The sequence below is a fragment of the Microtus oregoni genome, unplaced genomic scaffold (genome assembly GCF_018167655.1).
Source record: "Microtus oregoni isolate MIOR12 unplaced genomic scaffold, Mior012 000268F_000, whole genome shotgun sequence".
In the NCBI taxonomy this organism is placed as follows: domain Eukaryota; kingdom Metazoa; phylum Chordata; class Mammalia; order Rodentia; family Cricetidae; genus Microtus; species Microtus oregoni.
In genome coordinates this window covers 51,311-73,916 of record NW_024544941.1, presented here as the reverse complement: position 1 = coordinate 73,916, position 22,606 = coordinate 51,311, and the positions used below count along the sequence as shown (strand labels likewise).

Here is a 22,606-nt window from a genome sequence, read left to right as displayed (position 1 = left end):
GTCCATGGCTGTGGGCCAGTGAGGGGGGACAACAGGTGTCCTCGATTCTGTCTTCCCCTTTTGCACAACAGGAAGCAATAGGCACTCTGGACATTGTCACCTTTAGTCCACAAGGTGACTTTACATCCAGGACCACAGGATTCTTCCTGAATTAGGAACCACCTATGCCCTCAAACCTGTAATATCTGTGCAAAATTACAAATGTGGTACGTGGGGTCCCTTTGGGAAGTCAGGCAAGCAGGCAAGGTAGGAAGAGAAGCAGTCACTGCCCCTGTGGCTCAGCTGTCACAACAGGAGATGCGCTGGAGAAGTTCACTCATGGAAGGCAGAGCCAGCCAAGAGGGGTGGGCATTAGGCCAGGTGCTGCCCAGAGGCGAAAGGATGGAGTCAGAAGGAGCCCTCTGGGATAGGGCTCCAGTTGCCTGCTGCCCCGTCCCACCTGCCAGGGGCCCTGCGTGTCAAGTCAGCTCCAAGACCACGTGACTCTGGCAGTGTGAGTCCTGTGCTTCCATGTCTGTCCTTCACATTTCTGAGACTGATGTTCTGGCACGGAAAAATAAGTAAGTGAAAGAGCTTCCTGTTTGGTTTCCATGGTTTCATGAAAAGTGGAGCCTCTTTTGTGCTAAAAAAAGAATGTCACGTGGAACTTTCACAAAACCCTGTTAGCTTTGTCCTTCCCGTAGCAGCTATGAGATGGCAGGTGACCGCCCTCCTTCTGACAGAGAACCATCTAGTGTGCGAAGTAGAGAAACAGTAACATCCCTGGCTGGGGTGTGGTGCTGCCATGGAGCTAAAGGGGAGGGGGAGTTGGCTGGTCCAGTGGTGGTGGGTTATCATCCAAGATAAAGGTGGGCATAGGACAGCAGATCTATTATTGTCACTTGCTTCTCAGTCTGGAGCCTGATGTGTCTGAAAGGGACAGAGAATGGCAGGGTGACAGCACAAGTATTTCCTCTTGTGTTTTGGATACTGTGTGAGTGTGTGTATCTGTGCGTGTGTGTCTGTGTGTGTATCTGTGCGTGTGTGTCTGTGTGTGTATCTGTGCGTGTGTGTCTGTGTGTGTGTCTGTGTGTGTGTCTGTGTGTGTGTCTGTGTGTGCTCGCATATCTGCATGAGCAGATAGACAACAAATAGAAAGGTTTCAATACACTTTAATTCTTAAATCCTGAAATATAAGGAAAATGTAAACGGACTAGTATGGAAAGCGACAGCTATTTAAGCTAGTTCTACAACCAACAATGTCTATAATTTACAATTATGAGGTTTAAAAACAACATCAAAACCCACAAAATATTAAGCTTTTTTAAAAAATAGAGATAAAAAGATATATATTTTTTTGAGACAGACCTTCCCCATGAAGCCCAGGCTAGCCTTGATGTTGTAATCCTCCTGCTTCAACCTCTCAAGTTCACAGATTCATAAATTGATGAAATTTTTACCTGCAATATCAGAGACATGTTTACACTAATGATGCTATTTGTTATTTATCTGTAGTTCAAATGTACCTTACCCACTTCCAATTCATCAAATGCAGTACTAGTGCCTGTTTCAAAATTGGCATATGAAATAACTTGATCTTTTTGATGTTTGAATTTCTGTACACTGGTTCTTTTACTCTTTCCGTTACTGAAGCAACAAATTTGTCAGAGTGAAAAACCTAAGACATCCACTAAAATCAAAGCAGGAGGCAAGCCTGTTATCATCTTGTTGGGAAGAAGTAGTCAAGCAGGGAAACTGATGTTGTGTTTTCATAGATATCTTTTGGGTTGAGACAGGATCTCACTGTGTAGCCCTGGCTGGCCTGAAACTTGCAATGCAGACCAGGCTGACTTTGAACTCACAGAGATCCGCCTGCTGCTGTCCCCCACATGCTGTGATTACAGTCCAGCACAAACAATCTGTGCTCCCACAGACATTTGTATGCATGTCACTACAAAGTCAGGAGGGTGACAGTGCGGAGGGACAGACATATTGACAAGTTTTTACATCAACTAAAAATGATTAAGATGAATTTACTAATAAACTTACTCAGAAAACAATATTCAATGACATGAAAATAAGTAATGAAGTTGAGGGTTCTGCCACAACCACCGCTTTAAGGCAGGGAGCCCCACTAACGGGTTTCACTTAAACCCTCTAAGGAGTTAAAGGAAATAGAGTTATATACTTCTGACTCAATGAAAGTTTAAGTTTGCCGAAGCTTTGCTTTGACGAACTGCTGCCTGCCTAGTCATTCAAGCCCCTTTCTCTTGACCGAAGAAGCAAGTGTTTGACAAACTGCCTTGGAGAAATGACCTTGGCTGCCAGCTGCTCAGAGAGTAAATCTTGCTTTTTTCAAGATAACGGGAACTGTACTTGTCTATGTGAAATGGCCAAATTGCCTAGAAAATGTGATTTGAAGAGATTTGAAAACCACAGTTTCTCCCTGGAAACTAGCTTAATTGCTCTGTGTTGACACCCCGCTCGACTTCTCCATGTTCAGCGAGCTGCGCAGGTGTTTTCTTCGGCAATGGGGTCTTGCTGTCAGTTTGTGGAGAGGGACATATAGTCTTGGCAACAACCTGAGTTGTTTACTCAATTATATGTAACCCATTCCTGGCGCTGGAAGCTTCTTTTGGTGACAAGAAATGCCCAGTTGGGGTTCTGTCTCCCCCATTTTTGGGCAATTTCATCGTAGATCATCTTCATACATGGACATATTTTTTTTCTAGTTCCATCCATTTACTCCACAAATTTCATGATACCATTTTTAAACAGGCAAGTAATATTTTATTTGTAAATATATTGCATTTTCACCCGTTCTTCTGTTGAGGGACATTTAGGGTGCTTCCAGTTTTTGGCTATTATCAATAGAGCAGCAGTGAACATGGCTGAGCAAGCATGCCTGGGGTAGGACAAAGCATCCTTTGACTATATGTCAAGAATAATATAGCTGGCTCTTGAGGTAGATCAATTCCCACCTTCCCAAGGGGGCCACCACACTGATTTCCTCGTGGCTGTACAAGTTTGCACTCCCACCAGCAAAGAATAACTGTTCTCCTTATTCCACATCCTCTCCAGCATGAGCTGTCAAGTGCTTTACTGATCTTAGTTACTCTGCCAGGTATAGGCTGGAATCTCAAAGTAGTTTTGATTTGTGTTTCCCTAGCAACAAAGGGTATCAAACATTCATTTGAAGTGTTTCTTAGCCATTTGAGTTTCCTCTCTGGAGAACTCCATTCAGATCTGGACCCCATTTTTAAATCGGGTTATTCGTTTTTCTGATATCTAGTTTACTTTTTGCATTCTTTTAGATTTACTTTTTAAAAAATTTTTCGAGACAATGTTTCTTTGTAGCTTTGGAGTTTGTCCTGGAACTAGCTCTTGTAGACCAGGGTGGTCTCGAACTCACAGAGGCCTGCCTGCTTCTGCCTCCCGAGTGCTGGGATAAAAGGCGTGTGCCACCACGGCCTGGCTAGATTTACTTTTTAATTTTTCTGTGTCTGGGTGCTTTGCCTGCATGTATATCTGTGCACCATGTGCACGCAGTGCAAATTGCTTGGGATTGGAGTTACAGACAGTTGTGGGCTGCCATGGGGGTGCTGAGAATTGAACCTGGGTCTTTTGGAAGAGCAGATAATGTCTATAACCATTGAGCCATCTATCCAGCTCCATCTAGTTTGTTTGTTTTTTAGTTCATTACATATTTTGGATATTATTCCTCTATCAGATGTGGAGTTGGTAAAAAATCTTTCCCCATTCTGTAGGCTGCTGCTTCATCTGGATGATGGTGTCCCTACAGAAATTTTTCAGTTTCATGAGGTTCCATTTATTAATTGTTGATCTTAGTGCCTGTGCATTAAGGTAACAGTGTTTTCTGTTCAAAGGGCCTTTTCCTGTGCCAAAGCCCGTGTGTTTTCTAAGGAGAGGTAGAAATGGGTGGATCCAGACGGTAGGGGAGGTGGGGAGAAACTGGGTAGAATAGAGGGAGAAAAATCGTAATCAGAATATATTACGCGAGAAAAAAAATCTACAGTTAATAAAAGGGGGGAACACCACAGGAAAAAGAAACGTGTTTAATTGCTCAGAAAATGTATCTAGAGGTGGGGTCCTATCCCCAGCTGTATATATGTAAGCGCACACCATTTGAACTCCACTTTTATAAACAATAAACGTTTTCATGTGGGTCTGTCTTCTTGAAGCACTAGCAAGGGTCTTGGTCTGATAGCTAAGGGATTTCTGCTGTAGTCTCCGAGTGGTTGGGCAAATCACTTGCTGGCCTGGGTCATGTTCCCATAACAACAGAATGCATAAGTGCAGAGAAAAACAAAGGACACAGAAACTTTCTACGTGTTTGAGAAAAAAATTAAAATATTAAAGGTAAAATTTCCAACAAAATTTTAACAGAAGAGAAAGAGAAAAAGCAGGAGATCCAAGAAACAATTCAGTTTGAAAAAGATGCATTTTGATCCCAAAACGCATTGCTCTCATGAAGCAGTCTCTGCTTCTTTAGGGTTCTCAGATCTCCTTAGCCTGCTGTTTGATCTTCTGAGGCTATTTTCTCAAGACATCCTCAAGCTACTTGTTTGAAACAGACCGCAAAGTGTGTCAGAAAAGGGTTTTTAAGCCAACCAATTTTGGGAACCTGGAAGATCATTCAAACTTGCTCTTGCAACACTGAACTTGCGGGGGGGGGGGACATTGCCTTTCCCACACCAACCCCTCCTGTTCCCTTCATGTACCCCTTGCCTGCTTACCTCGGATGGCGCATGGTTGGAATTATGGTTGTTCCATTATAGATGATACCATGCCTATACACAAGCAGGGTAGAATTTCACACTCTGTACTCCACTGTCTACTTTCAGCAATTACGATGTCTAGCCAATAGGATTCTACTGGCACCCTACCAAAATAGCCAACCCCTAGATTTACCCTGGAATATTTTTAGATGGGTCCAAAAATCACAGTGTTTCGTCATCTCTGAAATATAGACCCTCTCGTCATGTTTGTCATAGCAGAACGTGAAAGTGTCATAGAGAATGCCTCATTGCACATACCCATGTTAAACATGCAGAGATGCTTTAATTTACGTATCTACCATGATCCTGATCTAAAAGTCCATTCCGTGCAACTGCCCTCATCTGACTTCCTCCACTGTCTTTACAGCAGAGCGCTGGTTTGGGAGAGTAAGGAACATCAGCATTCCATTTGTGTTCTGTAGGAAACACATACTTGTATAATACCTTTGTTCTTTGTGCTTTTCTAGGGGTTTGAAGTATGTATGAATTATTTTTGTCTTTATAGTGCCACATAAATTGCAATTTCTTACTCTTAAGATTTGATGAATGGCGCAGCGGAGATACACTGGTTAAGTGGCTTGAAATATAATATCCCTTACTGTGTGCTGGATGTCTTGGAATTTGCTATATGTACCTGAGTAGTTTTCTTTCTTTCTTTCTTTCTTTCTTTCTTTCTTTCTTTCTTTCTTTCTTTCTTTCTTTCTTTCTTTCTTTCTTTCTTTCTTTCTTTCTTTCTTTCTTTCTTTCTTTCTTCTTTCTTTCTTTCTTTCTTTTTTTTTGGATTTTTCGAGACAGGGTTTCTCTGTGGCTTTGGAGCCTGTCCTGGAACTAGCTCTTGTAGACCAGGCTGGTCTCGAGCTCACAGAGATCCGCCTGCCTCTGTCTCCCGAGTGCTGGGATTAAAGGCGTGCGCCACCACGAGTAGCTCTTTCTAAAGCCAAAAGAAATCAGGTTTTCAAGCAGCAAGATCTCTAGCACACCATTCCAAGTCTCAGAGTAACTGATACCCAGGTTAGAAATAAATAGCTGCTATACTTTGCTTCAGCTTCAGTCTGCCAAACATCGATTCAGTGATATGCCAGGATTTTCTTCCTCCAGACTTCTCCACTGCCATGGGCAATCATTCTTTCTTCTTACAATCTCGTACATTTCTTCACAACACACTGCCTACTCCATGTCAAAAGAATGCTTGATTGACCCCCAAAATCCAAAACCCATGTCATAGCCATCTTCCATATCCGTATGTGAGCCCTGGGAGATGACTGCATTGCTGATCAAGGCACATGTCCTGGGCTCTTCCGGGAGTAGCTCCTAGCAGAAGACGCCCAGAGCTGAGGAAATCCAGCTTCAGTTCTCTCCTGAGCGCCTTGCTAGCCCCACGGCACGAGGCTGGGTCCAGAAACCCTGAACTTGTGGAACTCATAGAGGATCTGGTATGCTACTACCTGGGTGCTGAACAGTTCTGGTAGTCTGTGATCATCCAGGCCCCTACGCTGAGCTGCTCAGCGCAAGCCTCCGTTCACGTCACGTGATCGGCTTAGGCCTCTAGTGTATGAGGCCAGGTTCCTGCTTTAGTGCAGCTGCCGGATCCTGAGCACCAGGAATCACTGGCCAGAAGCTACATGTCCATCAGTGTTTTTGAGATAGCTACTACAGTAGCTCCCAAGGACCACGTCACACTGCCCCCGTCACCTTTCTATTCCTAAATCGAGCATTCCATCAGGGAGGGAAGAGTTCCTCTTGGTTTAGTAGGCTGAATATCATAGCAGGCAAACACGAAAATCTACAGCCCACTGTGATTTCCAGGTAGTGCATTTCCTCAGGGCTGCCTGGGATGGGAAAGTTACCACCGTATCTCTTCCTTCAGCTCTTCCTTCAGGGTACCACACTGTGCGGAGCTCCAAGAATTAATTACATGGTCTCTGTTCTTCTACCAGTTAGCTTTGTCAGACAATGTGTGCCAGTCTGAGAAGGAAGGCTCACCGGAGGGATTGTTTGGATCAGATTGACCTGTGGCCCCGTTTGTAGTGGGATGGCCTTGATTGTGAATTGGCAGAGGAAGGCCCATCCCTCTGGGGGTTGTTACCATCTCTGGGCCCGTGTTGTTGAGCCGTGTAAGAAAGCCTGCAAATGAGCCAGCAGGCAACCTCCCTCCATTGCTTCTGCTTCAAGGCTCTGCTTGACTTCCAGCCCTGACTGCTCTCACTGATGGACTGGATACCCTATGAGTTGCTTTTGGTCTGAGTATTTTATCATGGCAAACAGAAAGGAAACTCGAACATGCTCCTCTTACAGCAGAGGGCAGTGTGGAACTGTGACCACACAGGAGGCGTCTAGCCTCAGCGTGAGGCTGACTGTTGATCTGGATGGAAGTGCTGCAATGTCAGAGGCCTTTGTGCTTGCTTCTCACGTTTAATGTTTTATTTATAAGTTTACAGGGGGTACTGGAGTTCAGTCTGAAGAGAGGCGATGAAAACATGCTAGAGAAGGAGGTAATGGAGTATGACAGCTGGTCTGTGTTTGTATGTGTGTGGACATGCATGTTTTGTGTGTAGGTACATGTAGAGGTCAGAGGGCAAGGTTTTGCGTCTTCCTTAATGGCTTTCTACCTTTTTGAGTTTTTTTTTTTTTCTTGAGACAGGATCTCACTACGTAGCCTTGGCTAACCTGGTACTCACTTTGTAGGCCAGGCTGGCCTTGAACTTGTAGAGCTCTGGCTCTGGGATTAAAAACATGTGCCACCATCCTTGGTCCATGTTCCTTTTTGAGATAGTGTTCCTCATTGAATCCAGAGCTCACTGATTGGCTAGACTGGTTGGTCAGTGAGCTCCAGGGATCCACCTATCTCCAGCTCTGGGATTAGAATAAGGTACCACCAGGCCTGGCATTTCAGTATGTGCTGGGGATCCGAACTCAGGTCTTCATGTACATGTGGTAACCATTTTCCTGTCTCAGTTGTCTCCCTCACTGAGCTATCTTACCAGGTCCCACTAAATACATTCTTTTTAACCATTTCCCGGTGCGCTTGTTTGTGCCGTATGCACACGATATCATGGGTGGGCAGTGGAGCTGCTGACAACAGGGGCCAGTGTCTTTCCTTTTGCTTAGCAGAAGGGATCCTCTAAAAGCTCCTCTTAAGAGACACTGGCTCTGTGCTTCATCATTTCTAGTCCTTCTTGCCTGGATTAAGTTGTGCGTTTGCATTGCAAAGCGTTACTCCAGAAAGCACAAGAAAAAAACAGAAACTTGACAGTTCGAGATGCACCATTCTTCACTCCCGAGGGCTCTCTAGTGCAAAATCAGTTTTATTTTCCCCTGTGAATTAGAAACAGGATCTGAAGAAGCAGCTTGGGGGAAAGAGACCAGAGAACTGCCTTTACGGTTGAGTTCTGCTTTGCAAACTTGAGGGACCCTTGCTGCAAGCCATCTGGGGAAGAAGGATGGAGACGGGGGTCTCCCAGGCACAGCTGATGATAGTGATGCGCAGTGCTGGCTTTGTTGATCAGCTGATGAATTTATTTCCTGCACACTGTCCCTGCGTGTGATTATCATGTCATGTCATGGTTCTCTCGGCATGCGCCGAGACTCAGTCTGATCTGTTAATGAATAATTGAAAGGTTGTCCTGTACCCGAATCAAGAGACTTCCTAATACATCAAAACCATACTGCGGTATGGCTGTGTAAAAGACTGATTATAACTTAAAGGATCAAATTTTTTCTTTCACGTCTCAAATTTCTTTTGTATTTCTTTCTTGTTTCGGTGTTTTGTTGTTGCTTTTCAACACAGGGTTTCTCTGTGCAGCTTTAGATGTCTTGGAACTCGTTCCATAGACCAGGTTGACCTCGAACTTCCAGATCTGCCTGCCTCTGCCTCCCGAATGCTGGGATTAAAGGCGTGTGTTACCATTGCTGAGTCTTGAATTTCTTCCTTAATCCCTATATTTTCCACATTAAAATAGCCTATCCACGCATGTTCTCTGTACAATCCTAAAAAGCAGTAAACCCCAGTGTATCAAAACAACTATATCTAAATGCAGTGGTACTGACCTGGCTAGAACTAGATGCTGTTGGCACAGAGGGAGAAGGCCATGAAACCTGGGTAGACTGTCCTCTGCCACTGGAACCTGCAGTGTGATAGGTGGGGATACTGAAGTACTAGGGCTCAGGCTAATCTTGCTGGCTTAGTCCATTGTACCTCTCCTGTGTATTTACAGAGAGTCTGTTTCTGTGTTTTCTCCCAGGTTGTTGGGTAATATTAGGATAGTTTCCCTCTCTCTCTTTCACTTTGCCCACTGGCAACACGAGGAGATTTAGGCATTATTATTGCTGGGCCTGAACAGGGCCTAGCACTGGTCAGATCAGTGGACAGTGTATCCTGTTGTTCTTCAGACCCTGAAATCAGAGGTTTAGCCCCATTCTGCATATGGGACATTAGAGATGTCATCTCTGTGGGCAGGTGGTCTTGCACCCATTCCATAGAGGTTGGCAACCTGTCATCCCTTCAGTATGCAGGAGACAACCCCATGTAAAAGAACTGTAGCTGGAGGGAGGCCTGCCTTTCTCTTGCAGCAACTTGCTACGTAGTCTGTACGCGTCCGCCAGTGAGCCCAGTACAGTGTACGAGGATCCCCTACTCTGAGCGCCTGGTGGAGGCCTACTCACTGCTACCGCATGGATGGCTGCAGGGACTGTCAGCTTAGAGTGCCTGTCCCTCAGCAATGCCCACTGGATCAGCCCCCAGAAGACCAGACTCCATCCTTAGCAACATAGCAGTGTGAATCCACTTTGCTCCTGGTACCTAAGGCAATCCATGGCTGTCCAAAGGACAAGGGCCACACCCTCAGTTAGGCTGAGGCAGCCATATATCTGCTTTTTGGAGTGTGGAGTCTGAACCCCGTTCGGAGGGCTTTTTCTCAGGCTTCACTGTGGTAACCGTTAGCACTCCAATATCGCTGAGCTGCTTCCTTGTGACAAGCTGGCTGCAAGGACGGTTGCTAAGGAAACCAGGTCTGGAAACAGCAGGCCACTGTGTCAGATGGTGAGCACAGAGGCTTTCAGCTTTGTGATCCCTCGCAAATGCAGGGCCAGCCAGTTTCGCCATGGTGGAAGCTAAAGTTTTGTCACGATGGGGACTATGTGCTGTTCCCCAGTCTCTAGAACCTCAGGTTCCACGACCATTTGTGCTCTGCCAGCACCATGGTGATCCCTGGTCCCTGGGTTATCTGCCTGGTGCTGGTCCGGAATGCTGCTGGCAACGTTAGCTGAATCTCCACAAGCAAGCTCCCCTGCCCTATGAGCACGGTGGTCACTGCCTGGTCACCAGGCACACCCTCACGGCAGGTCCCCCAACTCCTTAGTTTTTATTAAGTTTCCCAACTCCGGGACCAGGGTAGCTAGGAAGAAACAGGGTCATCTTGTGAGGCCGGGAGATGGGAAGGAAATCTCCCAAAAAATCTAAGTGTCTGGGCCAAGTAAAGTCTATACAGGGAATCACAAAAGGGTCCCATGGGGTCTCCCAAAGGGCAGCCTCACTCATGAGTATGGCTGTCCTGTCCAACTGCAGTACCTCCCATGCCTCAGTTTACGCACCTCTTAGCTGGAAATAACAGTAATTAGCATAATTTCCCATACAGGCATTGGTATTTAGAGTAGAGTTGATCTTTCTCCATCGGCCCTGCCATGTGACTAGACTAGCCAATTGTGAAGGAGATCAACAGGGATTTTGCCTCTGTTCAGCCGGGCTGTGGGACCAGCTGGCCACGGCACGAATCCTGGACAACTGCTTTCCTAAATTACTGGCTGGTAAGCCGAATGGGTGCTTCTGCTCTCACCAGGCAGAAATAGTTAGTAGGCTCGGAAAAGCAACTGTCGCTGGATTTAATGCTGCAACGTCACAGGAGAGCAAGCAAGAGACTGTCTGCCTGTAGACTCACGCACAGCCCGAGCAGCCTGCTTACGTCATCTGAAAAGAAATATTTGGCCCAATTGCAGTGTTGTCTCTTAGCACCTCTCCTAACCACGGAGGACTATGCTTGGACCAATCCTAGGCTTTTCCCTTTAGCAGCAATCACCTCTCTGCTAGGCCTCCAGGGGACGTTCCCCACCCTCTCCCCTGGGTGGGAAAAGTTTCGAAGTCTTCTAGAGTTTGCTGAGGTTAATAGCACAGCAAAGTGTAGCGCAAACTGTTTTAAACATTCCTGGTGGAGGCTGCACTTTGAGGAGCCAGGACAATCAGCTGTGACCCTTTCATATTTTTTTTTTTTTGGTTTTTTCGAGACAGGGTTTCTCTGTAGTTTTGGTTCCTGTCCTGGAACTAGCTCTGTAGACCAGGCTGGCTGGCTTCGAACTCCCAGAGATCCACCTGCCTCTGCCTACAGAGTGCTGGGATTAAAGGTGTGTGCCACCACCGCCCTGCAACCCTTTCATAATTTTATCACAGTGCCCTTTGAACGTTCAAGAATGCTGGCACTGGCATGAAGAAACTCCGCCTGGCTTTCCGACAGTCCATTTGTTCAAGATTGCCTAGGCAGTTTGGGAGAATCCCACAGCTCCTGCTTAGCATCAAATGGGTCCATTTTCCAACATCCTTGTTTTCTTACTAGAAAATGAACATTAGAACAAGCACACGTTGTTAGCATTCAGGCATAAGGTTGGCCCGCCTGCTACCACCTGGTATCTGTCAGTATTTATGCAAATGTCTAGCCAGCCCCAGGGTCCCATTGCTGCACTAGTGCTTGTCAATATTCAGACAAAGGCCTAGCCAGCCTATGGTTGTTCACTACGTCATGCGCTGCATGTCTGCTGCAAGGCTCTGGACACATGCATCAAGGCCTTTTTAAAAGCAAGCTCCACGGCCCCTCACCTCTTCTGCCTCCCTTTTCTTTCCCAGTCGACTGGCACTAATTTCTCTTTCTCCCCATCTACAAACTCCCACGTGGGGCTGCTGCATATTGTGGTCAGTTTTCACTCTCCACTAAACTGCAACACAAATAACCTAAATGTAAAGACCTTACACTTCCTACCAGTAGTGACTGTGAAACAGATTCTAATACCACTTCAGTGGTGTTTCAGTGGCTCAGGGAAATAAGTCACCTTAACGATATCATGTTAAGTTCAGATTATTTTGTACTGTCCTTATGCCTGGGATGCCACTCTCTTCTTCAGGTCAGACTTAAAACTCCAAACCTATGTGGCCCCAGGGAAATGGCACTGTCTTGGGAAGTCCCTGCCTAAAGGGACTTCCTGTGGAAGGTTGAGAAAAGTAATGGGGTCTGCTTGGTTCTTTGGGTTCCCCGGGCTGGCGGGATGATGAAATGCAAGCAGCCCATATCCAAGGAGGCTTCATTGAGAAGAAAGGCCAGAAGCGTGCCCTGGGAGCTTGCCCATGTTCAGCCAAATGCCTTGCGGTGGGTGAAGACAGAGTATGTGGATGCCTATTGGCTAGTGCGCTTGGCAATCTCTATCCTCTCTGCTGTGGTGGACCCAACGGTAGGAAATCAACACACGGCAGATTCCACTGCCACTGAGAAATGTGTGTCTAGGCCCAGTTTGTGGGTGGAGGCAGAAAAACCCCTCCCAATTCTCCACTGTGGGTCTGGAGGTGCTCAAGTATGTCGTCTGCATGGTGGGAATTAGATTTTTTGGGGCTGGCATGGTGGGATGTGCCTTGGTACATGCTGTACTCCAGTTGTTTCTATTTTTTTTTGTCAAGGAAGCCAGGGGGGTTCTGGCCCATTTACATACCCACAGTTATACAGCTATTTATTGCCTCTGAATCGAAACATTCTTTCCTGAAGAGAGAGGCCGCAGAGGCTCATATGACTTAGGAAACGTACTAAATTCCGGAGAGTTGCAGCATTCACAAGAGTCCTTCCAAGGGTAGTAAAGTAAGTTCAATTCCGAGGAGAGGAAATCCTCCAGGTCAGTCTCCTGCAAACTGTCCATAGAGCTCCAGGGGTACAGCTATCGTGAGCTGCCACTCAGGCTGGGGCAGGACTTTTAATGATACAGCTACCTTTGAGTGATCTGTGCTCTGGTAACTTCTCACATATCCCCCGATTAAAATCCCCGACACACTGACTGGTTCACCGGCTGGAATCACGAAATTTGGTTTACCACAGGTGAATCTGTGGTTTGTTCATACCTCTTCAGGAAAAGACACACAACTGGTGAAGGCCCTGAAGATGAGAGACAGGTACCTGAGCAGAACGAGAACAGAATTTGCCTGTCCTTGTGGTGAAGAGGCAGCAGTGGCCTTCAACAAGGAATCAGGAGCCCCACTGGCTTTGGGCTTCAAGTCCTGCTCCAAATCCTGACTAACACAGGCTGAGAACTCTGAAAGGCTGGGGAGAGAGAGCAGGCCCAGGCAGGTGGCTTGGCAGGAGGGGCTTGCTAGGAGTAAACAAGATCCTCAAGGGTTATCTTTCTGTAGCAGGAGGACCCCCAACAGAGATCGGAGCTCTTCAGCAGCAGTGGACACTAGAGACAATAGGATGTGAAAAAGTCCTACCTTCAAGGCAGTAGCCTTGAAACGGTAGTAGGCAGTGTTTAAAAGCTCACAGAGATAGTCAGTTGCAAGGTCCCAGGGGAAGACTGTGGCAATTAGAAACAAAAATAAAAACAAACAAACAATAACCCTCACCTGGCTAGGGAAGAAAACTGAGAAGGGACAACCCACACTCATCCCTTTGATGCTCCCCTTCCAACCAGTCTGAGTCCATGCTGGGCAGCAGTGGTACCCACCTTTAATCCCAGCACTTGGGAGGCAGAGGCAGAGGCAGGTGGATCCTTGTGAGTCTGAGGCCAGCCTGGTCGGCAGAGTGAGTTCCCCGAACATCTAACTCCCCGAACATCTAGGGCTGCGTAGAGAAACTGGGTCTCTCTCTCTCTCTCTCTCTCTCTCTCTCTCTCTCTCTCTCTCTCTCTCTCTCTCTCTCTCTCTCTCTCTCTCTCTCTCTCTCTCTCATACACACAAAAACAAAACCAACAACAAACCCCCCAAACAGCCAGGTGGTGGTGCACGCTTTTAATCCCAGCACTTGAGAGGAAGAAGGGGGTAGATCCCTGTGAGTTTGAGGCCACCCTGGTCTACAAGAACTAGTTCCAGGACAGGCTCCAAAGCTACAAAGAAACTCTGTCTCGAAATAAAACAAAACAAAAGCCAAAACCACCAAAACAACAACAACAAAGCCCCACCTGATTCTTGACAGGAGTCTGAGTCCCAGCTGACTCCTGGCTCTGCTCTGGACCTGCTCTGAGAGATGCAGCTTTTGCTTGGAGAGCTACTGTTTCTGCCACAGCTGTGGAGACTGGGTGCTTCAGCCATAAGCAGGGTAATTTCTTCAGCCTTTGAGACACACCAGAGATGGGAGATCTACCATTTTAGATACTCAGTGACCTGCTCTCTGCAGACTTGCTCTGCCAGAGACTGTGCCCAGTTGGCATACTGAGACACTCTTGAGAGTTTGCTGCTGTGACCCTTGGCTAGGTACCCAGAAGCCTGCTCAGATCTTAGCTTATTCATTCTAGCTCCCTATCCAAGTGTCCACTCTTCTGTTTAAAGTGCTCTGGTTGGTAAATAAGAGTCCGTCTTGCTCTTCCCTTTCACTGACTATCCACTTTATCCCTGGAGGGAGGGGAAAACAAGAAATCGAGGTAAGACTAGGCCATCTTAGGGAAACGAGGTGGCGAAACATCATGATCCAGTTGACTGTTGTTGGGGGGTGGCCGTCATGGCAGGGACTTGTGGAAGCCACTGCTGTTTCAGGACAGTCAAATGGAGCTAGGAAGGGAGTCAAGCAGCCCGCAGGGCTCAGGACACCAGAGGGTCCCACCAGTAGTGCAAGCTGCGGGATGCGAGACCAGATCCCTTAGTGCACGGAGCTCCTTGAAGCTTTCTGAGAAGGGGATGCGAGGGTTTTTGTGGGTACCTATGCCTTTATCCTACTAGCAACCCTTCCTTCAGCCTCTCAGGCATTCACTCAGCAAAATATTGGCACACTGCTGTTTTCTGGTAGCAAGCAAAATCCCACCCTCTCAGCCCTGTGGAGAGGCCCAGGTACATTGGTGGGCTGCGTTCCCTCTTATCTAGGGGCAGGCTATCTGCCTAAATGCTTTCTTGCTCCCAGCAGAAGACCTTGGCGCACAGGAACACATTCAACACTACACAGGCCAATTCCCAGAAGCCCCTAGGGATCCCAGCTCGGTAATAGGAGGTACCAGTGGCAGTATAGAGTCCCATAGGCAGGAAAGACGGGAAGTGTGCACAGGACAGAGTTGAGTTAAAAAGTAGGACATGCCAGGAATAAAAAGGGCAAACCAAGGAACACTGTTTGGTGACAACTTCAAATGGAAAAGGAAGTCAGGGAAGGGCAGTGTTGGGCTCTGGCAAAGTCAGAAGGGCAGTGGGCAGCCATGGGCTGTGTCTGAGCAGGGAAGCAGGAGAGTCAGGTTGGCATTTTGGAAAGATCATCCTGACTGCACTTGTGAGAGCATGACATTTTTGGTTTGTAAAATCATCTGTCGCCAGGTCAGACCTTTACCTATGGGGTAAATCCCCTAATAACGGATATCAAAGCCCTGCCCACATTACTGTTTAGACATAATTCTTCAGAGAGTATCACTCCCAAATCAATACACACCTGAAGTCATTATTACCAAGTTCTACTAGTAAGTATTCTTCACTCTCGATGGATGTCATGGAAGAAGTTGAAACCTTGTCCCACCCTACCAGGGAACTATCTTAGAGCTTGATGTGCCAGTCTAAGCTTGCATCTGGGACGAATGGGCCTCTCTCACAGAGCCTCAGGGGAGTTTATGTGGTCAACTCCCTACACACCAAAATCTTAGCATAAGGAACACCCTTTAGTGGTCTTTTGCTGCAGCCAGTGCAGCCTGGATAGCCAAGACTGGCGGGGTGGGGTGGGGGGGGCGGGGTGCTAGCATTGAGACACGGAGGCTTCTTTTCAGGTGCAAGAACAGCAACCTTTATTTTGCCCAGCAACCTTTTATACCTCTACTCTTTCTGTGGAGACCCACCGGCCAGAAAGAACACAAACATCCTTGTCAATTACAGACCACAAGGAAGTTCCACCTTCAGTCAGGGGGAGTGAGGGCAGCTGGATCACGACAATTCTGAAATTGCTAATTTGAATTATCTTAATCCTCTGAAGGGAAACAACATTGTCTTGGGTTTTGCCTAGGCAGGGATTCAAGTTTTGCTTTTTTTGTCTTTAAACTCCTACTTGTCAATAAAAACATATTTACAATTCACTTGTCTTTCCCTTGATGGCTGTAACTAGCTGTGTGAAACCTTCTGGAGCACCTTCCTCTTGTGCTTTCCTGATTTCTGGAACTACTCCTGCATCCTGCAGATTCTCTTCTGTCTAGGGGATGGGCCAGGGGGGCTGCAGGGCTTTGACTGTAGACAGTTCTGCAAGTGAAGGTCTGGAAGTGCACCTGTGTGCGGACATGCAGATTCAGACAAAGCCACCCCTCAGGAAAAACTCTATGCAGGTATGTTCCCCATCTAGCGAGTAGATGGGGCAGAGTCAGCAGGGAAAATACTGTAGAAACCCAAAAATCACATTTCTTAACCTAAAACAGTGCTTTTCAACCTGTGGGTAGCCACCCCTTTTGCCTTTTGGCATTTATCAACCTTAAATAAAACCATTGGAAAACTCAGATATTACATTATGAGTCATAATAGTAGCAAATTACAATTACGAAGTAGCAAGGAAAATGGTTGGGAGAGGGTCATCACAACATGAGGATTGTATTAAAGAGGCACAGCATTAGAAGGGTTGAGAACCACTGCCCTAGAGCATCAAGAATGTAAACAAACAAGAAGGAGCTATAAGATTTCATTAACACATTTCATTCCTGGGGCATCAGTCATAGAAGATAACTTTAAAGAAAAGTCACACAGAGTAGTAAATTACACTCACAAAGCTCCGACATTCCACTGAAAAAATATGTGCATGGGTAAAGGTTTCCTGTCAGTGCAGGGATGTGTGGGATTGGGGAGCTAGAAACCAGCAGGCAAGCAGCAGGCATCCTAAGGAGTCAACAGAATTTAGTCCCTTCCCCAAGTTCAATATGGGGACAATAGGGCTTAAAGGATCTAGGGTAAAAGGCTGAGAAGAGTGCTGGTTCCCAGACTCACATAGGTGACAGTTTGGAACACAGTGGGCCTTGCTGTTCACTTGTGGTGCATACTTCCACAGGGCACTCCACAGCTCCTGTGGGTTACACAGCAAGTACCCATCTTTTAGGGTGCTGACTCCCCGATCAGAGAGTGAAATCCCTCTGCCTCACTCTTTTGCTGAGCCCTGGGAGGAAACTACCAGAAATAAAAGAATTCCCCTCGGGGTCCTGTGAACTCTACAGAAAGAAGATGGAATGAACAGACTCAGGGGCGCCCAGAATGAACGATTGCTTATCTGCTTCTCCCAAACCCTGGGGGGCAGCATCTTGGGGAATTCATCTCAGAATCCAAGGCTGGGATCCATGCAGGAGGTAGGTCTCTGACCATAGTGAGGAAAAAGCACCCAGGTTCACATTTGCAACTTGCTTGCATATGGTGCAGGGGAGTTAGGGCTAAAATGGAGGGTGAGGTTGAAACAGCCAAACCAGGAGCACTAAGATTGAGAAACAGAGTCTCTGAAGCCCAGTCCCACAGCGACACTATCTCACACTGATAAGAACGGTCTCCCAGCCAGAGAGTCTGCTGGCCAGGCAGGCACCAATTCCTTCAAGAAAGCACATGTTGGAATGCTGGGGGCTCCTGTGAGATAAAGAGCCATGGCTTTTCACTTCTGGGAGGAAGTTTGGTTGCCCTAACTGTACAGGAAGTCTTGATCATATGTGGGTGGAAGGTTCATATGCAGGAGATGAACAATGGGAAGTATGCTTGCCCCTGATTGGACAAAGGTGGAAACCCAGAGTCTTGTGATTTTTGCCATTGCAACCCTCTGACTAATGGAAATTTGCGCCATGCTCTGGGAATCTCAGGTGTGGGCCTGACCAATGTCTATCATCCTGGCCAGTATTTAATAAATATAACTTCAAATTTGGGTCAAAAGAAAAGCAAGCAAGCACATGTGGCACTATTGTCCCCTAAAATAGCCTGGCTTCTACAGCAGCTAACTGAGGGAGTAGGGAAAGACAGCCTCTGAGAAAGCCTCCCGCTTCCGTGTTTCAGGAAAGCCTTTCACAGAGACGCTGGAGACAAGGAAAACAGGAAGAAAAGCAGAACAGGCAGAATAATTGCAGTTGCTTCTAGGGAGCTGTGAGCAGAAAGAGAGATAAGTACAATTAAAAGCAAGGGGGCCATAGGAAATGTCAGGGGGCACAAGGCCGCTCAGTGGCTAGTGGCTACCAGACAAGGATCAACACCTGGCAAAGCCTTAGTCACAGATGAACAAAGGGTGTGTGGTGGGAGGGGGGCTGAGCCAGATGAAGAAGGCACTATCATCTCTTTGGTGTGGGCCGGACCATATGGATCTTGGGCATCCAGGCTCTCAGCCTGTGCTATCCCAGAGAACTAAGCCGCCTCCTAACAATAACCTCAGGCACTGTCCAGACGCTGCCACTGTGATGCTGTAAAAACAAACCCACTAAATGACAGAGCTCGGTGGCCTTTGTAAATTTGGGGAATGTCACCTATCGCTGCCGCCGTGATGCTTTAAAAACAAAGTCCACTAAATGACAGAGCTCGGTGGCCTTTGTAAATTTGGGGAATGTCACCTATCTGGGGAGTTTCTCTAACTTTCCCCCAATCTCCCCCTCTCCTGCAATGCTTCTTTGATGAGACTGCATCAGAATTGCTTATTCCTCCCATCTGTAAACTTCATGGCAGTGAGACGAGTTTGGAGCCACTGACTAAGGCTGATTTGTGATGCCCAGAGATGTCTTTGGGCCACCATAGGTCCTTGGGACAAGCCCAGCTAGGTAGAGAGAGAAAGGTCTCCATCAGAACAAGCTTGGAACACTGCTGGGACTCAGCGCTTTGAGAACACAGACTCTCAGGAGGATCTTGCCCTGGCCTTCCCACGTGTTTGCCATCACACGAGACGGAGATAGCGACCACAGTGAGTGTGTACACTTGGGCAATCCACTATTTGGCACATAAATGATGGAGTCTAATTTGTGCCACTTCATTAAGGGATGCGTCTTTTTCGTTTTGGTTGAATGACATTTGCATAACTTCATAGAATGATCTAGCCAGACTCAAGGACATGCTGAGCTTGAGAAGGTCTTTGTGTGACTTGCATCCTGTGTTGGAATTTAAAGTCCAGAGGCAACTTGGAGCCACAGGTTCTGCATCCCCGCCCCAGAGACTCGCTGCTTTTCCTTTTATGTACTTCTGCTCTTTGCAACCCTAAACTGCTTCTGCTTAGGCACCTCAGAGGACAAGCCCACAGCCTGGGCAGGACAGGTTGTGTGATTGGACACATTGTAATTTGGTTGAGCCCCCAGAAGACAGCCCTTCCGGGTCAAGCGCCAGAGCAGTTCATTTCGTCGTCTGGCGCCAGACCTGTGAGAGGCAGCTTTTGAATCTGCAGGACTGTGGTGTGTCTGATCGGAAGATTCCCGGAATGGAGACTCGCAAAGACTGCTCCAACACTTTCAGCGGGATGCGGGAGCTGGGAGCTGATGGGGACCAGGAACAACAGCATGGTCAGTAAACTGGTTCCGACGGGATTCTGGCGGGGGCCAAGAAAGAAATCTAGTGGGAAAGCCAGTGGCCATGGGCTTCGGGAACTCAGCCCTGCCTGTGGCCCCTCTTTAGACCTTCCAATGGTCCCTGAGCCACGATGCTCAGACTTTTATCTTTGTGATTTTCTCTGTTTCAGGTGGGAATGCAATGGTCTTGAAGGCTGGAGAGGAAGGAGGCAAGAAAGGGCTTGAGCAGAGCAAGCCCACTCAGGGGGAGCTTGATGAGGGCAAACTTGCTCCGGGCGAACTTGCTGAAGGCAAGCTTGCTCAAGAAGAGTCTGCTCAGTGCAGTCTCGCTCAGGAAGCCACAGAAGAGGTAGAGGAGGGAGAAAACAAAGAAGAAGAAATGGGAGGAGGCCATGCTGCCGCTGGTAGTTCTGGCCCCGTGGACAACGAGGTCCACGAGGAAGGTGGCCATGGCGGCAGCGTGGATCAACAGCAGCCTCAGCCAGAGGCGGCGATGCCTGAGGGCACCAATAGTCCCCAGACTGGGGAAAGGCTGCCTGTCAAGCGCCGCACCAGATTCACCCTGTCTCAGCTGCAGGATCTGGAGCAGCTTTTCCAAGAGAATCGCCACCCCACCTTGCACATGAGGTAAGCACTTTGTCCTGCTAGGCGGCTGAATTTTAGGCAGTGTGTCCTAGCCCAGGCTTTCCTTTGGAGCTCCCTGGATCCTTGCTTTCCTCAAGAAATAGACCCACCCTGTCCTGATCCTCCCATCCTCTGTGAGAAACTAGTTTCTGGAGTAGGGGGATGGGCCCTATTCCCGCTGGGAATGAATGTGCTTTTTACCCTTTGAAGGGACACGTGCGTGGGAAATTTAAACAATGCTTGTTCTAAATGAGTCTTTAAATATGAGAAAGAAGCCAGAGGTGTGGCTGGGAAGATGTGTGGGACGGATCCCACCTCAGATTAAAATTTTGCTAAGACTTTTCATCGCGGAGGTTCTGCCTGAAGTTTTCTATTCTAAGCACATTGACTCGGTACCTGTGTTTGGGGGATTACCCTTAATTTTGGTCCCTGAAGGAAAGTTGTTGCTAAAGCTAGTCTCAAAGAAATTATGAGGAATAGTGTGATGTGGGTGTGTGTACACATGTGCACGCACACAAGTGTGGACCTAAATGATTCAAAAGCACATGGTACATGTTCCTCGATCCTTCATTTCTAACACAAAGCCTAAATGTTGGAATCTTTTCACTTCAGGAAGGATCTTGCAAGATGGCTGGGTGTGTCAGAAGCCGATGTGCAGGTCAGTATTCTAAAGAATAATTTTGGCAGGACTTCATATCTTGTGATGCTTCTGCCTAGAAGACAGGCGTAGGGGCAGAGTGGGACCCTGAAATGGCATCCCAAGGGTGCCAGAGCAGTACACTGGCAGGCTAGGTTCAAGAAGTCCCCAGACCTCCATTTTCTCAGTAGGACATGCCGAGCTGGAGACACCAAGGTGCTTTGTCTGCCATGTGGTGGACAGACCGTGTTCTCCAAGGTGCTCTGGAGACTGCAGCCCGCATGCCTCACCTAAGTGAAGAAAGCACGTTCTTGTCCACCTTCAGCTGTCACGCTGCGTGTCTCAGAAAAACTTTTCTCCGACTTCACCCCTCTCTAGTCTGTAATGGCAGATGCCTAGCTTAGTTCTGAACCAGTACAGGGCCCAGGGACCTCAAACTGCTCTTAGCACCTTTGCCTCCCTTTGCTGGTGATGTGTGTGCACTCTGATCAGCATTCCAGGCACCCCTGGCTTTTCCAGACCACATGCCCACGAGGGAAAAGGCCTGTAGTCACTGTGCTGGGAGGCTAAGAAGGAAGCAGAGCCGGAAGAAGTGCCCTTTGTCTCATTAAATCTGCATTCTGGATACTAACCAATGCTAGCATGGTGGAAACTTTGACAGACTACTGCCTCGGGCCTTTATGGATCCTCAGGAGCCCAAGAGAAATCTTCTTAATAATTGTTGATACCACAGGGACCCGCAGGAAACCATGAGCTAGATTATGCATCCTTCCTGAAAGAATGCATTAAAAATACCAATTGATGTGGGCTGGAGAGAGAGGTAGGTCTTTAAAGGGCGGGCCTGCAACCAAAAAGTACCATTTGATGGGGAGAAGAGGCAATATTCTGGGTCTGTTCCTCAGTTGAAGGACTGGGTGAGGCTTATACGTCCCCAGGGGCTACTCAGGGGGTGTTCTTAGTGTTTCAGTGAGAATGAACCTGTTGCTTCCAGCATTCTGAACAGTCAGTATACACTTGAGGTACCTCTTCAACCCTTCTTGGGGCTACATAATAAACATGGAGTTTCTAAGCAGTCAAAGATTTGGTGCTTTGCTAAGGGAATAGCTGAGCGCTAGAGACACCCCTAGCATACACCAGGCCTGGGATGGGTTCCAAATATGTCCTCAAGTGTTAGCCAAGTTGAGCCAGTATACGAAGTTACAGCATGTGCTCTTCAGCCGTGATACAGTCAGTGTACTGAAACAAGGCTCTCTTCTGGTTACAGGATTGGTTTAGGAACAGGAGAGCCCTTCACCGGAGGAATACTAGACTGCTGGTGCTGTGCAGCACACCCCCTGCTCCCGAGAACAACGATGCCTGAAGATGCTGGAGCAGCACTGAGTGCCTTCCCTGTCCTGGAGGAAGATGTCCTGCAGCCTACCCTGCCCCTAATGTGTCGGCCACCCCTGATGGCCATGACACCCTTTCCTTCCCTGCATTGATTTCAGCAATAAAGAGGTGTATTCTCAGTACGTTGGCTCCATTATTTTCCCAGGTTACCAAACTGTGGGTATAAGTATTTGAAAGATGGTAGTTTAAATTCCGGAAATGAAATTTAAATCGGGGTGACATGGGCAAGCAGCAATCACTCTGCCTTGCAAAGGGAAGAGGACTTCTAGGTGCCAGGCTGCTTCCTGCTGACCCCACGTGGTTCTCTGCGCCCCCCGCCCCCTTCATGGACTTGTCAACTCGCTCTATCTCTGTGGGACAAGTTCTTTATAAGGGCAGAAAGGGCAAGTCCCCAAAGCAGGACAGTGTGTTTCTAGACACGGTTGTTACCACCCACACTTCAGTAAGTCCCAGCTTGGGCTCTGTTGGAAACTTCTCAGAGCTGTCTCCCAGG

At 47.6% G+C, this 22,606-nt stretch overlaps 1 protein-coding gene across 2 annotated transcripts; it reads left to right on the top strand.

Moving 5' to 3' along the window:
• Window positions 1–440: 440 nt before the first annotated feature.
• On the top strand, window positions 441–22,216 carry LOC121445663 (homeobox protein Rhox5-like). 2 transcript variants are annotated; one of them, XM_041647808.1, is made up of 5 exons: window positions 441–560; window positions 19,343–19,457; window positions 19,634–20,090; window positions 20,700–20,745; window positions 21,989–22,216. In XM_041647808.1, the coding sequence occupies exons 2-5, from the start codon at window positions 19,376–19,378 to the stop codon at window positions 22,082–22,084; spliced, it is 681 nt and encodes a 226-aa protein (XP_041503742.1). In that variant the 5' UTR covers window positions 441–560; window positions 19,343–19,375; the 3' UTR covers window positions 22,085–22,216. The 2 variants fall into 2 exon arrangements, with proteins under 2 accessions (XP_041503742.1, XP_041503743.1); XM_041647809.1 differs by lacking the exon at window positions 441–560 and adding an exon at window positions 18,011–18,868.
• The last annotated feature ends 390 nt before the right edge of the window (window positions 22,217–22,606 follow it).

Bases quoted from the DNA above. Each gene is read 5' to 3' on its own strand.
- LOC121445663 (XM_041647808.1), top strand. From the start codon at position 19,376: ATGGAGACTCGCAAAGACTGCTCCAACACTTTCAGCGGGATGCGGGAG. The intron at 19,458-19,633 runs GTCAGTAAACTG...TCTCTGTTTCAG, and splicing joins GGACCAGGAACAACAGCATG to GTGGGAATGCAATGGTCTTG. The intron at 20,746-21,988 runs GTCAGTATTCTA...TTCTGGTTACAG, and splicing joins TGTCAGAAGCCGATGTGCAG to GATTGGTTTAGGAACAGGAG.